Source organism: Cajanus cajan, chromosome 10 (genome assembly GCF_000230855.2).
Source record: "Cajanus cajan strain Asha chromosome 10, NIPB_CcT2T_4, whole genome shotgun sequence".
In the NCBI taxonomy this organism is placed as follows: domain Eukaryota; kingdom Viridiplantae; phylum Streptophyta; class Magnoliopsida; order Fabales; family Fabaceae; genus Cajanus; species Cajanus cajan.
This window is the reverse complement of record NC_138526.1, coordinates 87,182-109,291: the sequence shown is the minus strand read 5'-3', so window position 1 is coordinate 109,291 and position 22,110 is coordinate 87,182. Positions and strand designations below refer to the sequence as shown.

General features: G+C 34.9%; 1 protein-coding gene across 2 annotated transcripts; it reads right to left on the bottom strand.

Annotated features, from left to right (window-relative positions):
* Nucleotides 1-1,102: 1,102 nt before the first annotated feature.
* On the bottom strand, nt 1,103-20,531 carry LOC109818820 (O-fucosyltransferase family protein). 2 transcript variants are annotated; one of them, XR_014429970.1, is made up of 11 exons: nt 19,794-20,531; nt 19,160-19,232; nt 18,833-18,900; nt 17,761-17,849; nt 16,301-16,498; nt 14,899-15,103; nt 13,671-13,838; nt 11,217-11,384; nt 10,914-11,104; nt 7,785-7,990; nt 1,346-1,489 (listed from the first exon to the last, which is right to left on the bottom strand). XR_014429970.1 is itself a non-coding variant. In XM_020384344.3 (10 exons), the coding sequence occupies exons 1-10, from the start codon at nt 20,172-20,174 to the stop codon at nt 1,315-1,317; spliced, it is 1,716 nt and encodes a 571-aa protein (XP_020239933.1). In that variant the 5' UTR covers nt 20,175-20,518; the 3' UTR covers nt 1,103-1,314. The 2 variants fall into 2 exon arrangements, 1 of the variants encoding a protein (XP_020239933.1); XM_020384344.3 differs by lacking the exon at nt 7,785-7,990 and having other exon boundaries at nt 1,103-1,489; nt 19,794-20,518.
* Nucleotides 20,532-22,110: the final 1,579 nt, after the last annotated feature.

Here is a 22,110-nt window from a genome sequence, read left to right as displayed (position 1 = left end):
CAAATGTTGAAGCATTCATCTTACCAACAAAATATCATGTGCCTATCAAAGTCATTGCATTCATTGATACTGGTGCATCTAGAACGATGCTCAATCCTGCAATATTACCTTCAAATTTATGGACAAAGTTTACTTCATGCACTCATAAATGGAGAAAGAGGAATATTGATGGTGTAGATTGTCCAAGCCTTCACGACGACAGTGGAACTTTGAGTTGTCAACGGGTTGGATCGAGCCTATTACTCTAAGCGTGAAAAACATGTCAGCCTAATCCATTGGCTCGTTAGAGTGAGCTAAATTGGACCATTTTGTGCTTGTTAAGATGGACTAAATTGATTTAGTTATTTTTGACATAAAAATAAAGAGTTTGGCCTACCAAGTAAATGGATCAACCTGCCAGACCGACCAATATTTGACAACTCTAAACTTAATCATAAAAATACAAAAATTGTTAGAGATTAAGAAAGAGTTGAACCTCATATTTTGAGAGTAATATGATGTATTTAATCTTTTATTTCCTGAATTGATTTTAAAGGTTTTGTATTTTAAAAAATAGAAAGACTAAATGTCCTCATTTCAAAATAAAGAAAACAAAATTATGAATTGAAGAAAATAGAGATCAAAATACAATTTAACCTTAAAAATATTAAGATCTCACATCAAATAACAGCATAAATATTATTTTATGCAAGTATAATAATGAATATCAATTATAAATTTACCATTCTACATTTCATTTATTTATTACTCATATTTCAATAAAATATCAATAAATAACTTTCTATATAATATATAATTCCAGAATTTCTATAAATTTGACACACAATGTGCGGGTTATATCAAGTACTGTATAACAACTGCAAAGTAAAATGCATACCAGCTGTGCTTGTCACAAACACATAAAGGTTTCTTCAAAGTGTCTATTATACAAAACAAACATATATAGTAATATTTTTTTAAACTATTTTTGCACATCACATGGCAATGAGCCTTCTGGGCTATAGATTTGCAATCAATTGACGATATTATTTATCACTTGCCAAATAGACAGCTCGGTTTAGTAAATTAAATTGTCAAACAAAGCTCACCGAGTCACCGGTCGTCCAAAAGTGAATCCTGATAATCAGGTGCACGTCTATCTCATCTGACAATGAATTTCATGTACAATGAATCCCATGTACAATATACATTAATTATGATTTCACAGCTAATTTTCACAAGATAAAAAAAAAAAAAGAATAATAAGGTAATGATAGAAAAATAAATTACACGTATTTTACAATTTGATTTCCTAAAGACGATACTCCTCTACATTTATAGCTTCATATATTTCGTCGTATTACGGTTTTCACTTCTGGGTTTTGCGTGTTTACACATGCAATCGGGCATAGGAAAATTATATAGAGACCCACCAGCCTTTTTTAACTCAGTTCCCTTTTGATCACTATGACGAAGCATGTCTTTCATTTGTTGCTTGAATACTTCCCATCTGCAAAATCAGTAAAAAAATATAAAAGAAAATCCAGTGGTAACCTTTATAATGAGTACAGAAACTATCAAGGCATCGAATTATAGGATAAGAATCTGATCGATGATTGGATGCTGTGTAGAATAAGAACGTCAACGTTTTGGACGTGAAAATACTTGATAAATGATTAAGAACATTTACGCGTCTATTTGGGAATTGAGATTATCAGTTAGAAAGCAGGCAAATATAAAAGACTGAACTCCTGTTCATCCCATTAACGATAATGTGGTTCAGCTTTCATTAGTGTTTTTGTTGGTTTTAATCTTAGGATAGAGAAAAACAACAAAACAAGAAAACAATGTAACTCTGTTTTTCAATGCAAAACATACCTTGTTTTATTGAATATGACTTATATTTAAATAGATTAAAATAACTGAATAAAAATCATACTCCATGATTTTAGGAGTTTTTGATAATAATTAAAGAATAAAATTTGAAACTAATTGATTCACTAACAACACAAAAACATATTTTTATAAAATAACTAGTTGACTTATTCAAACTAAAAATTAAAACTACTTTGACGGTATCTAAAGGCACATTTCCAACACTCCTCTTTGCCTTGGAGGCTACAAACTTCTATCTTCATCCTTCAAAATTTAACCTGCTAATTTAGAATGACTTGGTGAAATCATTAGCACTTCACTCTTCTATTGTAGAAGGCTCTTCTCTTGCTAAAATAATATTGCTTCCCTCTCACATGATTGGGTCTTAGAACTTTCAGTTTTCAATGTTTTAGTCAACTCTTTAATTTCAAATCTCATTGACAATATTTTTGTATCACAACTCCATATCTTTGATTTAGTAGCCTTCATTATTTAAAGAATTTTCAAACATCTCTTACCATGCTCAATTTTTGCACTTTTCTCCAGTATTTCATCCTCTTTTTGAGCTAAGTTTTAGAATTTTTTTTTTGTTGGTTAAAATACTAATTTGGTTCCTTATAATATTTGTTTGTTTCAATTTAATCCCACTCTAATTTTTTGTTTCAATTTGGTCCCTAATAATTTAAATTAGTGCAATGTCAGGCTTCCGTCCAAATTATTTAAACAAAATTAACTGTTGGCCACGTGAATGTTACGTAGATGCATAGGTGAATGCCAAATTTCTTGAATACACCTGGAACCAGAACGTCCCGTTCTGAAACCAGAACAGCTCGTTCTGGTTGTACTCTTGGTGTGTTAATTTTGCACCTGGAACGGGCCATTCCAGATGCAAAATTAACACACCAATACTGTAACCAGAATGGGCCGTTCTAGTTTCAGAACAGGTCGTTCTTGTTCCAGAATGCCAAACACAGCCAATCGATGATTACAGTTCATGGTTGTGAATCGTGCAAGGAAAAAGACCCAAGGTACAAAGCATTTCAAACACTGGATTTGGTAATATTGTCAATGGAGATTGATAACTTCAATTGCTAAACATTTGGGCTAATACAGTGTATCATTAAGAACAATGCAGTGTATCACTAAGAACAATGGTAGCAGGTTTTATTTCATTGTTAGTCAAACTGGAGTGAACCACTTACTACCATATTACACTATACAGTCAAGGATGAAACGAAACGATATTTCCCTTAAAGTCATTGACGATGTACTCCAATAATAACAACCTGTTCTTGAGGAGGTACAACTTGAATTTTTGTGGTTTAGGGTTTCCCTTCGGCGTTACCCAGATGATTTCCCTTCTCAGTAATTTCTTTAAACTTTTTTAGTATATGTTATGTTCTGAATTTTTGTTTTCAGTTTCTGAACTATGTTTCTGTCTTTGAATTTATGATATGTTATGAATTTTTATTTTCAATTTTTGAATCACATTGCGATATTTGGTTGAATGTACGTATGTGGTTGACATTTTGGAATGGGCCGTTCTGAATCCAAAACAGCCCGTTCTGGTGTCAGAACGGGTCGTTCTGCTACACTCATGGTGTGTTAAATTTGCATTTGGAACGGCCCGTTCTAGATACAAAATTAACACATAACATGTGCAACCAAAACGGACCATTTTGGTTTCAGGTATATTCATGAAATTTGGCATCCACCTATGCATCTACGTGGCATCTACCTGACATCTACCTGACCAATGGTTAACTCCGTTTAAATAATTTGGACGGAAGTCCGACATTGCAATAATTTTAATTATTAAGGACCAAATTGAAATCAAAAATTAAAGTGGGACTAAATTGAAACAAACAAATATTATAAGAGACCAAATTAAGTTTTTAACCTTTTTTTTTTTAAAAGCATTTTCCCTTATCTGCACCTGCTTGTTTGTGCACTCTTGCATAATAGTTACTTTCTCTAAAGCAGAGTTTCCTTCTTTGATGGAGATATCACATGTTTGCTTCTAGTCATCTCTTCCTCTTTAGTCAACTGAGCTTGCTCCTTTGTTGTTGCCAATTTTGCTTCAACATCACCACTCTAGGACTTGGGGCTATTATTTCAAAACTAGCTTGTCCTTCCTTAATATCTTGCCTCTTGTTCCATAATTCAGTGATATTCTCTTTTATTGGAAAAGCAATTCGCTCCTCCTCCTCCTCCAATAGATTTAAAACAAAACTTTTCCCTCTCATTTTTTACTTTGACAATATATTTGTAAGTTTCATCTTTGATCAAACAACTTTTGTTTTCGAAAAATAATTCATAACTGTTAGATATAGTCTGACCACATGGGCTTAGGCCCACTACTTTGTATATAAACATATCTTTCATTTTGCAATACACAAGGAAATGCTTTATTCCATTTACCATTTCACTCAACATGATATCTAAAGCCTAATCCTTGACCTCTCGGTGGACCCACTATTCATCGGTGCCCAGAAACGTGTCTCATTCCATTTTTTGGCAACCTACCTCGCTACATCTCTTTATGGCCGTTGTTTCTCTATTTTTTGACGTTTTTCTTCACTGTTGTTGCCGTCCACTGCTGCCTCCGTTAGCTTTTTGGCCAGCGACCCACCCTCCCGGCTCGCCTTCCTCCGGCGAACCCAACGCCACCAGTCGCGTGACAAACAGAGGTTGCACGCGCCCAGACGCGTCGATCCCGTGCTCGCACGTTTTTTTCTCTCTCCTCTCCATCAGCCGATGCGCATGGCGGCGCATCAAGCCACTTTTCCGGCAGCAATCACCGGCGCCAGACTCGCCCCGACATCCTCTACCCCGATCTGCTATTTGTTTCTTGATCGGACTTGGTTTGTCATGGGTCCCTTCCTTCTCAAGCTATTTTCTCTCTCCCGTGGTTGTTTCTCTCTCCTCTTCCAGCATATATGGCTTCTCCTACTGCTGTCCGGCTTGACTCCTTTATTTTTACTAACTATGTCAATGTCCCACTTTCCATTAACAAGTTAGATGGAATCAATTATGACACTTGGGCTTCTGATATCAAGCTTTGGCTTAAGGGACATGATTATGTTGCTCACCTTACCCAGACAACTGCTTCCGTTGATGAGAAAGATCGTCCTCGTTAGTCGAAAATTGATGCTCAAATTTGTAGTGTCCTTAAGTTGGCCATTCATCCCTCCCTCAAGCAAATTTTTCGTGCTCATGAGACCTGTATTGATGTATGGGAACAAGCACAATTATTGTACACCAATGATACTCAACGTCTCTATGGTGTGTGTCAAAATCTCCAGAGTATCATTTCTCCACCACGCCTTGAGGGTTCCATGGCCGAGTATTTGGGCAATGTTCATGGCCTTCTTCATGACTTCAATGAACTTTTGCCTCCCGCTGCCACTCTTGTCAAGGAACTAGAGCAACGCCAAACTTTCTTTATGTTGATGGCATTGTATGGGATTCCTGATGAGTACTCTTCCGTTCGTGATCAGATTCTGGGATCTTCGACTGTGCCTACCTTGAACTCGGCTTGGTCCACCCTGTTGCGTGTGCCTTGCAAGTCTTCCCCTAACATACCTTCTTCTGCTCCCACTAGTGACTTCTCTGCTTTGGTTTCTCAGTGTGATGATCGTTAGCGTTCTCGCAAACCGGGCAAAGGTTGTCCCAAGTGTGATCACTATCACAAACTTGGTCACACTATTGGCTGATGTCACGTCTTACATGGTCGTCCCGCTCACCCTGCTACTTTTGTTTCCCACACTACCTCCCCTGTCTCTACTGCAGCTGGTGCTACCCCCTCTGATGGGTCTGGATTTGGACCTCCAACTCTCTTCCATGACTTCCTTAAATGGTATGAGGTACGTCAGGCTTCCAATTCCACTGCCTCTATTGCGCACACAGGTCCTTCGTTTGTTGGTCTCACTCACTCCACTTCTCTTGCCCCTTGGGTCCTAGATTCTAGTGCTACCGATCATATTTCTGGTAATTGGTCTCTTTTCTCCTCTCTTTCTGCTTCTAGTTATTTACCCTCTATCACTATGGCTAATGGTCTCGCGCCACCTCTCATGGTGTTGGTACTGTCCATATTTCTCCTTCTCGCTCCATTGACAATGTTCTTTATGTCCCAGAGTCTCCCTTTAATTTATTGTTACTTAGTCGTCTTACTCGCTCTCTTGATTATCTTATCTCCTTTACTAAAGATTCTGTTTTCTTACAGGACCGGAGTTTAGGTTTAGGACGGATGATTGGCACCGGATGTGAGTCCCATGGCCTTTATCACCTACGCACTTCTGCTCCTGCTAGTTTGGTGATGGAAGTATGAATTGGATATTTTAGAGGAAATTGGCCTAATGAGTTCCAAGCCCATTGATACACCTATGGATCCCAATGCTAAACTTCTACCAAGTTAGGGGGAGCCTTTCTCAAATCCTGAGAGGTACAGAAGATTGGTTGGGAAATTGAATTATCTCACGGTAACTCGTCCTGACATCTCCTTTGCAGTTTAGTGCGGTGAGTCAATTTCTCAATTCTCCATGTGTAGGACATTGGAATGCAGTCATCCGCATTCTAAAATATATCAAAGGTGCTCCAGGAAAAGGTTTATTATATGGCTACAACAATCATACTCAAGTTGTGGGGTACTCAAATGCAGATTGGGCAGGCTCTCCCTCTAACAGGAGATCCAACTCAGGTTATTGTGTCTTTATTGGTGATAACTTAATTTCCTGGAAAATTAAGAAGTATAATGTAGTGGTAAGATCTAGTGTAGAAGCAGAATACCGTGCTATGGCCTCTGCCACTTGTGAGCTTATTTGGCTCAAACAGTTGCTTAATGAATTGAGATTTGGCAAAGTTACACAGATGACTCTCATACGTGATAATCAAGCTGCCCTTCATATTGCCTCGAATCCAATATTTCACGAGCGGACCAAACACATTGAAATAGATTGTCACTTCATTCGTGAGAAGATTTTATTTGGGGGCATTACTACTCAGTTTGTTAACTCCATTAATCAGTTGGCAGATGTCTTCACCAAATCATTACGGGGTCCTATGATTGATTATATTTGTAGTAAGCTTGGTACATATGATCTATATACACCAGCTTGAGGGGGAGTGTTAGATATAGTCTGACCACATGGGCTTAGGCCCACTACTTTGTATATAAACATATCTTTCATTTTGCAATACACAAGGAAATACTTTATTCCATTTACCATTTCACAATAACCTTTCTCAACTAGCTGTCCAATACTCAAGAAATTTCGATCAATTTCAAGAACATACAACACATCAGAACATTAATTGGTGTTGGATGTATGTCTCATAGCCTTTACTATCTCTACAGTACACCTCAAGTGCGCTGCCACTATCCCCCCCTTATCATACATGCTCAATTGGGTAATTTTGGTCTTCCTAAGCTTCAAAACATGGTGCCCAACTTCTCCAACTTGCCTAATTTTGTTTGAGTCGTGTAAACTAGGGAAACACACCCATAGTTGATTTCCCAAATGTGTCAATAAACGAGTTTCATTGCCTTTTGCTTTAGTTCATTATGATGTTCGGGGCCCTTCCTAAATTGTTACTCCTTGTGGATCTAGATACTATTATGTTTATTGATGATTTTACTAGTCGTAAGTGTTTTTTTTTTTTTTTAATGAGAAACAAGCCTATAAATATCCAAGATATTTTTACGAGGTCAAAAACACATGAGAGTATCATGTGATACTTGTTCCCCTGTTACTGTTATTTCCTTTCTAGGCATAATGGTTATCCCATACAAGGGAGATTAATGAATGTAAGAACATACATTTAATTTACAATTTTTTTTCTCCCAACTTCTCTTCAACATGGTATCAGAGCTCTAGATCTTAGGAGTTTTGTTTTTGTTGCTCCACTCTAGCAAACCATTGCTTGCTTACCCCTGTTGTTGCCATTGCCTTTGGGACCAGTGGTCAAGCCAAGTGCACCTTCCACTAGCAACCAAGACCCTAAATTTTTGAGGCCCATTTTCACCCCACGTGCTGTAAAGGATCCAATCATGTCAGAACCAATCCTTCAATAAGGAAGCAACTGATTGTCTTCAGATCCTTCCATGAGTAAGCCCTCTAGATGATGTATCTTGACCCTGAAAGGTAAGAGCTCCTTTAACATCATTAGATCTATTTCCCAAAGTTTTGGATTTTTGGTTCTAGGGTAACAAATCTGGTGGATTTTGTCAGAAAAATGCTCTTGAATAGAATACAAATAATTTAATTAAGGAAACCCTAATTTATGATAGACAGAGTCTATCCCTATAATTCAGGGTCAACAATCCTGTACAATAAATACAAAAAAAAAAATTCAGCCTATCCTCCTAATTGTGGAATGTAATTAAATCTATACAAGAAAATATTATTTTCAGCATTTCCAAGGATTCATTACAAGAAAATATTATCTTTAGCATATTTCCAGGGACTCTGACACTCCCCCTCAAGTTGTGGTGAGTGGATGTCATCAATTCCCAACTTGCCAACAATAGATTGAGTGTTCCTCAAGATAACATTGAGGTGATAAGTGCTAATGATTATGATATTACTATTGCCTTGAGGAAAGGAAAAAGACCATCTGTTAAATGTCCTATTTCACTATGTTTGCATTGACCATCTCTTTATCTAGCATCAAAGTTTTATTGCTGCAATTGATGCAATAGGAGTACCGATTTCAGTCTAGGATGCTATGAGAGATGAGCATTGAATTCAAGACAACTATATGAAGGCATTGGAGAAAAATTCAACTTGGAAAATTGTAGATAGGCCCAAAGACAAGAAGGTTGTAGGGTGCTAACGGATATTCACAATGAAGCACAAATATGATGGGATGGTAGACAAGTACAAAGCAAGATTGGTCAAAAAGGAATATACTATAAACTGAAATGTTTTCCCTAGTGGCAAAGATGAATACAGTATAAGATGTCCTTTCCTTGGAAGCCCAATTTGGTTGGGACTTGCAACAGTTTAATGTCAAAAATGCTTTCCTACATGGAGATTTAGTAGAAGTTTACATGGATATTTCCCTAGGATTTGGAGCTCCAAGTGAAGAGAACAAAGTATGCAAACTAAAAAAGGCCCTATATGCACTTGAGCAATCTCCACGAGCATGGTTTAGAAGATTTACTCATACAATGCTTTTAGTTTATATAGACGATATGATCATTACAGGTGATGATGAAGAAGAGAAACTGACTCAATTTGAGATGAAGGACCTAGGGAAGTTTAAGTATCTCCTAGGAGTTGAAGTTGCTTATTCCAAGAAAGATATTTTTATCTCTCAAAAGAAGTATGTCCTTGACCTCCTTAAAGAAATAGGAAAGTTGGGATGTAGGATCTCAAGGGTTACAATTGATCAAAATTGCAAGATGTGAAGTTAAGAAACCCACCTTGTGAAGAAATCTCAATATCATAAATTGGTATGGAAACTAATTTACCCATCTCACACTAGATTAGACATTGCCTATGCTATCAGTGAAATTGGTCAATTTATGCATAGCCCTTGAGAAAGGCATGTGGATAGTTGACAAGATCCTCCAGTATTTGAAGACAAGTCCAGGGAAAGGTTTATTATTCAGCAAAGGAGGCATGTTGCATATGGACATGTATACTGATGCAAATTATGCAAGGTCAATTACACAGAAATCCTACTTTTGGTTATTGTATATTCTTGGAGGAATAGGAAACATAATGTGGTTGCACGATTTAGTGCAAAAGCTAAATTTTGAGCTATGACACTAGGTATATGTGAAGGACTATGTATGAAGCTTATCCTTGATGACCCCAGGATTGAAGTTGAGATCCCTATGAAGTTGTTTTATGACAACACTTCAACCATTTGTATTGTTCATAATTTAGTTTAACACGACCGTACTAAACACAATGAGATATACCGACTCTTCATCAAAGAGAAGTTAGACAATGGCCTTATTGTTATAGGTCATGTTCTTGCAGGACTCCAAGTGGCTAATGTTCTTACTAAGGGATAGGGTGGGAATAGGCCAAGCTAGACTTTGAATATATAGGTCATGCTTATTCTATAAATTAAAGTCGAAGTTTAGTCCATTATCTATCATGGATTTTTTAATAGGCTTGACAAACTTTTTAAAAGTTGAGTCTGACCTATTAGCCTATTTGACATTAACAACGTTAAATTAGCCAATAAACTTAATTTTAAATAAGTCAACAAATCTATTTTTAAATATGCGTGTCTATTTTTAATTTGCGTGATAAAAAATAGTTTACTCTATTATTAAAATAGAGTTTAAAATAAAAAATAAAGAACTAACGTAAAAGGGATAAATCATACACACCCATGTACACTACCGTACACTCACATTCAAGTGTGATGAAAAAAGATAATATTATCAAAAAGAGCATCTTAAACACAAGACTTAATTATAGTCACCATAATCTGACTTAATTGCAGCCTCTTTGGGGGTTGCCATAATTGCAAGGGGTGTGTTTAGCCCAACATCGACTACATAAATGGCTTAAATAGAGCTGATAAAGATCGGACAATCCTCACTTTACAAGACAGTTATGTGCAGTTCAGTTAGACCCTAAGCCCAAAATACTAAAATAGGTCTATATAATGCAAATACATTCTATACAATTATTGTAAAAAATAATATTCTGTATTTCCTTTTTTAAATGTACACTTGAATGTTAAGATGGTTTTGAAAAATAGTGTATATTACAACACTTAATTGCTTCATTCTAAAATATATCTGATTGAGTATACAAATATACAACATAGGCTGGAAAAGGCTAAGAGCCTAAGACATCACATCAGACATGCAAAAGAAAATAATAATAATAAATACAGAAGCTTCCAAATAAGCTATTCTAACATGTACCTTATATTAGGATTATCAAATATAGAGGTAAATTATCTCTTATTAGGATGATTGTCTTCTACACAAATAAACTTCATGTTTTAAATAAATATTTTACTGCTTGGATCAAAAAGCAACAGCAAAAAAGAAAAAGTTATAAAACAGGAAAGGGCCAAAGTTGTACCTTATATTAGGATTATCGAATAATAAAGCCAATCTTCTTTTGTCGGGTTTAATTGTCTTTGCATGCCCACCATTCATGTAGCGCCTGTGACCCATCAAGAAGTGTGGAAAATTTCCACCCTGGGTTGTAACAAATACTTCACTATGAAGGCAAACGGTATAATCAAGAGCAGCCAACCTAGACGAATGCCCCTGCAGCATAAACATGTGCATTGCAGAAATTGTTTTATCCTTGAAACACCTTTTTCTATAATGAATGGAATTTAGTTTTCTTGTTTTAAACAAGCATAGATCCCTTAAATACCATAAATTGAGCAAGCTCTTCTGGTGTTGCCAGTGTATTCTTGGTTTGTAATCGTGGAAACATTTGTTTAAGTGGTGCCATGTACTTTTGTTCTTTATAAATCTTTCCTGCTGCAACATATACTGAGGTTGTGTTATCAAAACCCATGCCTCTAAGCATCATTCCCACCTACAGCATCAAACAAAATGAGACATGAAAATCATAACCAAGACACATTTTTCTTTACAAGATTGTGTTTTCCTTGTAATTTTCTGTTTTAAGTTTGCATTTCAATATTTGTAAAGCTCAATTTTTTGTATCAACTCTTTCCAGTAACCCTATCATGAGAATCTAGGATTGCTATGCATTTTTTAAAATTTCAAAATTGGAAACTAAGGAACCTAAATTAGCAAGGAATATAAACAGGGAAACAAATGCCCATTTAAATTCATGGGATATATACTTTCATGTCCTACTATTATCACTACTACTGCTCCCACTGATGCTAGCATCCAATTCATTGTTTCATGTCCTACTGCTATCACCACTACTGCTCCCACTGATGCCAGCATCTGAATCACCTCTTCAGAAAAGAAAAACAAAGAATATTTAAATTCAGAGGATCCCATTACCAAAGTTAACAAACTCGTATGTACACTCATAGACTTGTATGAGTTTACGAACTTGCAGAATTGTTTAAGCGTAATCTCGGTTGAGCTTGTGTAAGTTCAGTTAGGATCAGTCCAAATCACGATTTCATGTGCAAGTTGACAAGTTCATAAAGGGGAAAAAACACTCAAAATAACACCTGTTTTGGGGCATTCTGAGGTGAAACGATAGAGAACTTAAGGACACCAACTGAAAGCAGATTTCCTTCACTTTTTCATCTTCTGATTTTCATGTTAGGGCAGAAAACCAGTTCCATCTACAACACCCACTCAAGGTGAGAGCTCCATTAACCATCCACAACACCCATTGAAGTTGCGGCAAGGTTTGTTTTGTGTCTCCCATCACTCTATCGAAGATTGAACAGTCCTTTTCTCACAACTTTCTCTTTTCTTGTGTCTATTTTGTGCACTTGATGGCAGCAAGTTGCCAAGCTCATCTCTCATTTTGTTCAGAAACAACACGAGTATTTAACTAGGAGCAACCAAGCAAGGAAGCAAGCTCTCACATCATCTTATCTATCTGTGTTTGAACTTTTGGTATTAAATGTTCCCACCCGCATCTCTGACTCTATTATATACAAAATATGATGAGTTGCTTTGTTCTATGAGAAATAATTTGAACTGAAATATTTTGAACAAGGAGCAGCTGAGAAAGGCAGCAAGCTCCCACATCATCTTATATATTCTGTTTTTAAACTTTTGGTATTAAATGTTCTCACCTGCATCTCTGACTATATTATATACAAAATATGATGAGTTGCTTTGCTCTAAATGAAAAATAATTTGGTGAACCAAAATATTTGGGAAATGCCAAACAGAACTGAATAATTTAGGGCATGTTTGGGGGTGTTTTTTAGTTATAAGTTTCAAAAAAATTTAGGGCACGTTTGGTGGTGATGTCAGTGTTAGTGATAGCAATGCTGGTTGTGACATTATTGGTGGTGATGTCGGCAGCAATAATGGTGGAGAGGGTAGTGTGGATAGTGCCGACATTGCTGGTGGTAGTGGTGTCAATGGTGGTGATGGTAGTAGTGTCAACGGTGGTGATGGTGGCCGTGCCAATAGTGATAATGGCGGTGGGAAGAATCATTGTTAAATGTAGTAAAAGCTTGTTCTTTAAAAATTAAAAACTAAATTTACAAATCCTTTTTTCTTAGTTTTGAAAATTAAATAAAGTGTTTTAAAATTGAGTTAAAAATTAACTCAACATTTTTTCGGAACATGGTTTTTTTTATTAAATTGCAATTGAAAACCAAAAACCAAAAATTTGCAATGACCCCAAACAGGCTCTTGGTGTCTTAAATAATTTGGAGAACTGAAATATGAGTCTGAGAGCTATTAGAGACTAGGGCAGTATATTTTGGTGAATGAGAGAAATGATGAAATGTTGAATCATTATTGTGTTAGACGTATTATGTTCATGCATATGTTATTTATAGGCATTTCAATTAATTTAGTTATTTATATTAGGTAAACTCTTACAAGTTTAGGAGCCGATTTTATGTGCCTCCACAAGTCTACCTATATTCTCATTTTGACAACCTTGCTATTTACTAATCAATTGGAAAATAATACACTCATATCTAATTACTACGTTCAAAACAAATTTCTAGGACCAATTTATCAACAGAATACTTAAGAAGAATGGAAAAAGCAGAATGGTGCAATCAAAGCACAAGTAACAAATAAATTCCAAAACTTGCATATTTTTTTCCAAATGATATTAAACAGCATAAATATGGGGAAGAGAAATGGAAAACAATGAAAAAACCCAAGACACGAAGGACAATAATTTTTTACCGCATACCTCCAATGGAGTCAACGGGCATTTTCCATCCACACGATTTGCACCAGGCTTTATTATCCTATGCCTTCTTCTGAACTTACCTCGCCAACTTCTTTCACGCGCAATATCCATTTCACGTTTCTCCTCCTCCCCACCATCATACTCACAACATGAAAATGCAACCATATCCTTTATTCAGAGAAAAAACAACTATTAATTATAATAAATAATATATAATCAATATAACTGAGGAACCAAAACTCACAAAAATTGACAATAACCTATTTATCAACAATTTGCAAAAAAACAGCAGCAAAAAGAAACTGATGGATAGTAAATCATACAGTAGATATATAGTCAACCCCAATCAGATAAACAAATACCAAAAGCTAAAATAAAATGAACATATCTTGATATGAGGTAAAATCATATAAATAACCTAAATTATCCTAAACTATCTTTATTTATTCTACATCATTCTCCTCCTGCAATTTACGGAGAGCAATAGTGAAATCTCATGCAGGCTTATCCATCACTCAGAATAGCATATCCACAAGAAGAGAGAGATGCAAGAAACCACTCTGGTAATTGATGGTGCGTGAAGACCATTAAGTGCCTCCTTGACCTGTTTTTGTTTTATTAATTGAACAACTCCCGTGGATGGATTAAAGATAAGATCCAGAAACTTAATACTCTAGATGAGCTTATTTCAGCAGCCTTCTATGACAGAAGAAGACAATGGTGTGGTTTTCGTAGCTCTTGATCTGTGCTTAGCATTCAGTGGATGAAGAAATTAATATTTGCAATATCAACAAGTGTGTTGTGTGTATTCCTGGTACACAGAAACTTTAGTGCTTGCCCAATTTACAGAAAATTGCCAGAGAAAAGTGTTCTGGTGCAATGTGTTGTTTTAACTTGCAGGATAAGCTTTTAATATCAATTGATGTAGAACCAAGGAACCAAAACACAGGAATCCAAAGTTGACTATAGTCTGTTTATGAACAATATACAAAATATACCAACATAAAGCAATTGATAGGGTATTTATAAGTTATAATCAGATTTAGACATGTAGCAACCTCTCCCTTCAAATATTAAAGCTAAAATATAATGATTTATCAAGGGCAGGGATCCCTAAATTATCATAAATAAAATTAAAAAAATTATTCTAAATTTTGCTCATCCATTATGCATCAGTACAGTATCTAGTAAATCCAACAATATAAGTACAAAAGTATTAGAAAAACACCTCCTCAAAACGAAGATGCACCGAAACGTATTTCCCACCACTTTGGGAGCTATATTTAACCATCCGGTCAACCATTCTTTCGGCAAGTGTTCTTATAGGTTCTGAAAATCTAAGAGCTCCAAAATTGGCAAAACACCTAAGCCCTTGGATTTTTGAGGGTACTGCCTGAGCTAATCTGTTGGAGAAAGGAGCAATGCGAACAGCCCTGCAACCAGCATGAGCAAATTTCTAAGGATCCATGCACAATACATGATAAACTGAAAAGGACATGTTTGTAAGAAAATGAACAACAGTGGTGATAATAATAATAAAAGATCAGAACAAATTCAATAAAATGACTACAAATGTACTTTATTTGTTTTTTTTTTTTGGGGGGGGGGGGGGGGTCTGGGCAACCTGGGGGCAGGGGAATCTTTTATATGCATCTTTTGACTTAAAAACAATATCATCCCTGTACTTGTTCCTAGTCAAAATGGAGCACCACAAAACAATGACTCATTGGGCATTTAGATTTTTAAATTCAAACCATCTAGCCAAACTTTTATATAATGTTATCCTACATTCCTAGTGCATTTCTACTTTCATGTTTTAAGTGTGTTTGGATAAGACTAAGCGATACCTGAGTTCTAAAGAGATTATCACCAAGTAATCAGAAAATTAGTGTTATATGACAGCAAAATATTCATCAGACCAGAGTGAGATTTAGATGACGAAGAACAAAATTATAGCACAATTCAAGCACATCTATTAAAAGAATCAACATTAGAGCATAGGAAAAACCTTTGTTGTGCGAATACATAAGTGTATTGTCCCTTACGTCTCTTTCTTATTTATACTGTAAGAATGGGTTGTGTACAGCATGTTAGTAAAAATGCAGTAAAAGTTAGTAAAGTAGTATTATGATATATAGCTACTAAGTCAACAGGGATACTGTACAGCAATTAGCTGTTACTTGTCGGGGACCAAAAATCAGGTAATTAGCAGTATCTATGTAAAAAGACTTTGGATTGTTATGTTCTTCTCTTAAACTGGTTTTATTGTTTGGGATTTTATTTAGGTTGATAGGCTGTAGAGTTCTGTTTCCCCAGTTGTGACTAATCCAATATAAGATGTCATGTATTCATCCATCAATGTATGAGTGAACGAAGACACTATATCTATGGAAACTGAAGCAATCAGACATGTTATGAAAGTTATTTTGAGTTGTGAACATGACATATATTTCTATTTTATTTGGCTATCATTTTTACATCTTTATCAAATGAAAAATATGTAATTACTATCGAGAATAATTGAACTTAATTGAAAAGATAAAATTAAAAACACAGCAGAAACTACTTTCATGCTAGAAGAATTGGAGGTCAACCAATGGTGAGGAAACAAAAGATAGAAAGGCACACACCCCATTTCCAAAAGCTGAGGAAGGACCTTCTGAAGATAGTGAGCTGAACTGGACCATCCTTTTACTCTAAGATTGACAATATTACTTATGTTATTGTCAAATCGTTGAAGTATGTCATCGGGGAGTTCTCGCACCACATGCACACGATTTCCAAGTGATTGTATGAAGAAATTTTCATCGAAAATGTCACCAAAATTGCTGCCAGATATTAAGGTGTAAATCATAAATTTTCAAATTTATAATACACAAACAATAGCACTAATTATTAGTATGGATTATAAAATGACCTTTCCATTAATTCCAATTGAACAAGACATATATACATGAAATGAAAATTCCATAGATTATTATACAACTTGAAGGACCCTATGTTCTACATATACAAAACTTAACCATGGTGCACTTCAAATGTATCTTAGAATTTGAGCTTATGGCACCTAACACAGTCCTACAAAACCATCTTGTAAGGTGAGAATTGCCCAAGCTTTATAAGCTTTATTTAAGTCATATCCCTAGTGATATGAGACTAAACAACCACCCATGAGATTATAAAGGCAGACCCCAAAGAGGTTGCAACTAAGGCAGGCTAGGGGTGACTGCAGTTAAGGCAGCTTTCCAATAGTGTCTCTTATGCACAAAAAGGAGTCAAGTCATTTATTCTATTCAAAAGTAGTTTCTTTAAATGCTCTAGATTTTAGAATAAGCCACTGGCAACTAATGTAATGGACTCTCAGTTCAATATTTGTAACTGTCAGTATGAGCTTGGCATCTGTACAGGTAAGTTTAAGATAATTTCTTAAGTTCAGAAGATTAGAGTGGTTTGCTGTTCCAAGTGAATGTGCTACCAACATTTTCAACATACATGGTACTAGAAATGTCAGAAAGTATGAGACCAAAACCAAACTGATTTCTGATGTGCTTATCTATTCCCATTTCCAAAATTTATCATTTTGTCTGCAGAGATAAATTATGGAGAATGGAGGTTATACACAAAAAGTAAGAAATTGTCCAATGTAGAAAACAGAAGCATGCTCTACATGGTACCTAACCTCAAAACTCATACAATAGTTAAAGATATGCCTTCAGCCCTTCACTAAGATGTGTGGTATTAGTTGTTTAGTTCCTTCCTATGCATAAATTACAATTTGTAAAATCAAAGCCCAATGCAAGGATTTCATCTAAAAAAATAAACACAAGATGATCTTCCATCCTCATCTGCCTTAATCCTTCTGAGCTGAGATCATATCTGACCTATCCAGCATGCCAGTCATATAAATGGTAGGCATAGAGAAAGTAGAAAAATGAAACATATCCAGTTTTCTGATTCAGACTCCTAGAATGAAAATGATACGGTTGGGGAAAAAAATGTTAGAGCTATAGCAATGAGATTTAACAGCCATTAAGGATGAATAATTATGCAACCACCATAATCATTAAAATTAAGTATAAATAGCAATTACCTTGAGTCTCTCCATACACTATTTAAATGAAATATAGGAATAAAAAGAGTTGCATTTAGAAGCCCAGCCACAGCAACTGCATCACATATCTGCATAAAGAGTAAAGAGAAGTATAATAAGTGCTAAAACAATAAGGACATGCAAAGTAAATAGCAATCTGCAGCGTCAATATCCTTCATCTAATTTCATTAACCATGTAATCCTGATAGCCTATCACCATACTTCCATTCAGAGAAAAATGAAACAAGAACAAACACCAAGAGAAAATATACACCAGCCTCATAAAGCCCTCTAGATATAAGTCATTAGGTATCCATTTTCGAAACAAATGATGGTTGTAGAAAATCGCCATTAACAGATTCCAATCCCTCCTCTCCTACCAACATGATTCAAGTTTCCATGCACCCATTCACAAGAGACTCAATTGCGTGTTTCATATACAGAATGGTGATTCCAAGTGATGAAAACGGAATGAAATTTCCATTTCCAGTGCAGTTTCATGCATGCAAGCTAAGTTTATCTAAATAGCATAAAAGCCCTCATGAGAAAAACAAAGTTCAATTTTTCTCATGTTTATTTTATATACGGTACCCAAAATGTACGTGAAAGAAGATTCTTGAGAGAACATTCAGGTTTATTTATTTGTTTACAATTACAACTCAAAAAAAAAAAAAAAAAAAAGACACTATTGTGCAGAAAAGAAGAGCAAGTGAGCAACAGTATTATTTGTGAGGAATGAAAAAATTAAGTGTGAAAAACAATATTTGTGACAAAAAATGAAGCATGAAAAGTCTTTTTTGTAAAATAGAAGGAGTTTTCTCATTTCTTAAGCATGAAATCCCAATCCCATTTCCCTATGAGGTAATGGTATTCCATGTTCAATTCACTGTTTATGGAATTAGGCCTAGAATTAAATTAATGTTACATGGAAAAAATAAATTCTGGATAGCAAGAATAGAAATCCCTCATTACACAGAATGGAATCACCATTTCTGTGTAGTGAACATGATGTAAGAAACCCAGATAAATAAAGCAGTGAAAATAAAATCTTTGGTCACATCAATAGGCATACCGATAAGCGTTGCTGATTCAATCCACCATTTGCTTCAATTATAAGGAACCCATTTGACTTTGGCAATTCTAAGGAAAAATAATATTAGAAAAATGACAGGAAAAAGTTAGCAATTTCCTCCAACAAAGACAACAAGTACACAAGATAAAAATAAATAAACAAGATTCTAGAACTAAAAGTGAACTTGAAAATAAATTGAATGTGAGAGATCCAACATGCCAAAGAAAAAAAAATGACAAAAAGAGGTAAAAAAAAAAAAATCTATTCAACAAGAAACTAAAACAAATTTTCAAAACTGCGCAATTTATCATCCAGAGAAGAAAATACCTGTTTCAGGAACACTTCTGTTAGCACAGGGCTTCCACTCTCTAAGCTCATTTCTAGGCCATGCTTTCATCAACTGCATGATTTCCATCTCAGATTCTCAGCCAATTAATTCGAATTAGGAAAACAGACAAGAGATTGTTCACCAACGAAAGCAGTACAAGTAGCCTTTTACTTTTACATACACCAACACTAAGAGTCATGGGAAGCAGTTGTTTTCAATTTCAAACATGGATTGAAGTAACACAAGACACTGAATGAAACTGATAGGCCACTGAAGGTTTATGTCAGAAAAAAATAAAATAAAAGGCAGTTATAATTTTGTATGTGACAGTTATTTAGTTTGAGGGCAGTTATTTTTTGTTATTATTAGGTAGTTATTTTTATTTACATGTGACAGTTATCTTTGTATATATAATCAGTTTTAGTAGAAAGGGGAGGCTCCTTGTTAGGGGAAACCCTGTGTTTGTGATTGTGTATTTTATTTTTTTTGGTGAAGTGTGATTCTGTATTTGAATCTGAGAATCTGACCTATAAACCAGATTACATTACTAATATAATAGTATAATGAAATATTTTGTGTGCTCAATTTATTGAGTCTCACACAAACTAGAAAGGAAAAAGAAAGATTGAGTACCACATTGACAGTTCCATTGGCATTGGCAGCCTCAGCCTCAGCCTCCATGAAAGGCAATAGCTTTTGGAAGAGCTGAGGACTCCTATAAACAGAACCGGGAGGAGCACGCTTGTGTACAACAACGACACCGTTCTTTATACTCACGACATCGAAGCTCAACGAACCCATATACAACAACATTCCCGAAATGTACAACAAAGGCGCAAAGAGAAGCAACCCTCGCCTCCTGAAAACCGCCGACATGAGAATAAACACCAACTTCTCCATGGAACTGCCCTCTTTCGTCGAACCCCAGCTGCTGCTCTTGCTCCGGCCATGGCGAAACCGCGGCGACGACGGCGGCGACCGCGCTGCTCCGCCGAGGCGGCTGTACCCGTGCATTTGGTTTCGTGGATTTGAGATCCGCGCAATTCGAGCCTGAAAAGTTCCGCCAAAATTACCAAGTTTGATTGCACGAACACATTGGTTGAATTTGAGTGCGAGATAATGCAGAGCGCGTGTGTGCGGTCGAAATGGGAAAGGAATGGCGAAATTCGGGCTTTTTTTTTTCTCACGAAAAGAAAATTCCGAGAAAAGGGAAAGAAAGGGCTTTGCGTTTGTCGGTAAAGAAATGAGCGAGCGAGAAAAGAGGCAGTGTGTGAGATGATAGTTGTACCACTACTCGCACTCCGTATTGGTGGTGGGGAAGAAAGAGCTTGCTGAAGGGAGAAATAAAGATGGTCACGTGCTATGCGCGTGTTCATTTGAGAACATCACAAACTACACAATCGCTCATGGAGAAACAATGATGGATTGAAAAAAAAAAACACTAAGGTTACGTTCAATAAAATGATAACCAAACACACTCATAGTGTGTCAAATCCACCCTTTCATAATTGAACCGATGGCTTTAACGTATTTTTAATTTTTAATTAACGTAAATTTAATTTTTTTGAAGGAGAAATGTGGAAACAAATTTTAGAATTGGTCTCATTTATTATTTTTCTCATTTCATCTCTTAATAATTCATAATTAGTCTTATCACTTAATGTGATTCACTAATTTATTTAATGTGATTCATTGGAATTTTTTTTAATCAATTAGAATTACAGTAATAATAAAATTTCAACCTATAATTATATGTATATTACTCCAAACTTTCATCATTAGGTTATTTTTTTTAAAATCTTTACCACAAATAATTGTTCTGTTTAAAAAAAATTATTTACTATCCCATTTTTAACATATCCAAACAATTCTTTCATTTCACCTTATTTTTATCTTAATATATATATATATATATATATATATATATATATATATATATATTAAAGAAGTTCTTCAACATTTTCCCCAAACAAATCATATATTCTTTTATGTGTATTTGTCTTTTTCTTTACCTCACCAAAACAATGGGATAGTAATCCTCAATAATTACAAACAATTTATTCATAGGTTGAGCTCATCAAAACAAAAGGCCTTTGCGCACAATTTTAATTTTAATAGATTCTACTATATGTACTCTATTACCGAAAAGAAGATTATATTTACCTAAATCTGTATGTATTTGATATCCCATTCAAAGGTCATGCAAGGTTTTGTTTTAGTTGTTTTGTTTGTAAATAATTTTATTTGATTCATTGTTTATAGTCTATTATAAATCACAAAGGAATAACCTACTAGCAATGTAAGTGGGTATAAGTAGTTCGTGAATTCGAACCGATCTAAATCAATTCAATAAGTTTGGATTAAATTTTTTCAATGTTTGAGTTAGACCTAACCTAACCAAAACCCGACATTATATGGGTTGGATAATGGGTTATCGACCCAAATCAATTCAACAAGTTTGGATCGAATATTTTCAATGCTCGAGTTAGACCCAACTTGACCAAAATCCCGACACTGTACGAGTTGGATAACGGGTTTTGTATTTTCAACTCGTTACCCGACCTAACCTAGTCATATATAATAATAATAATAATAATAATAATAATAATAATAATAATAATAATATTATTATTATTATTATTATTATTATTATTATTATTTGAATGATCATTTGTTCAAGACAATACTCACTATCACTTTTATTTAGTAACGAGTTTTGTATTTTAGGTTGGTAGAATTGTAAAATATAATATATTTATTTTAAATTTTATTTTATATTAATTAATATTGATTTTTTTAGTTGATAATAATATAGCAAATTAATAAATTTATTTTAGAATTAAAATTGTATCATTGTTTGCTTTATAGGTTGATAACATTGTATTTGCAACAATTTATCAAATACTTTACATCTATTTTGAAATATTTAAATTTATATATAAATAAATAA

Bases quoted from the DNA above. Each gene is read 5' to 3' on its own strand.
- LOC109818820 (XM_020384344.3), bottom strand. From the start codon at position 20,174: ATGCACGGGTACAGCCGCCTCGGCGGAGCAGCGCGGTCGCCGCCGTCG. The intron at 16,499-17,760 runs GTAATTGCTATT...AATATCTGGCAG, and splicing joins AGTGTATGGAGAGACTCAAG to CAATTTTGGTGACATTTTCG. The intron at 13,839-14,898 runs GTGTTTTTCTAA...CTCTGAATAAAG, and splicing joins TGCATCTTCGTTTTGAGGAG to GATATGGTTGCATTTTCATG.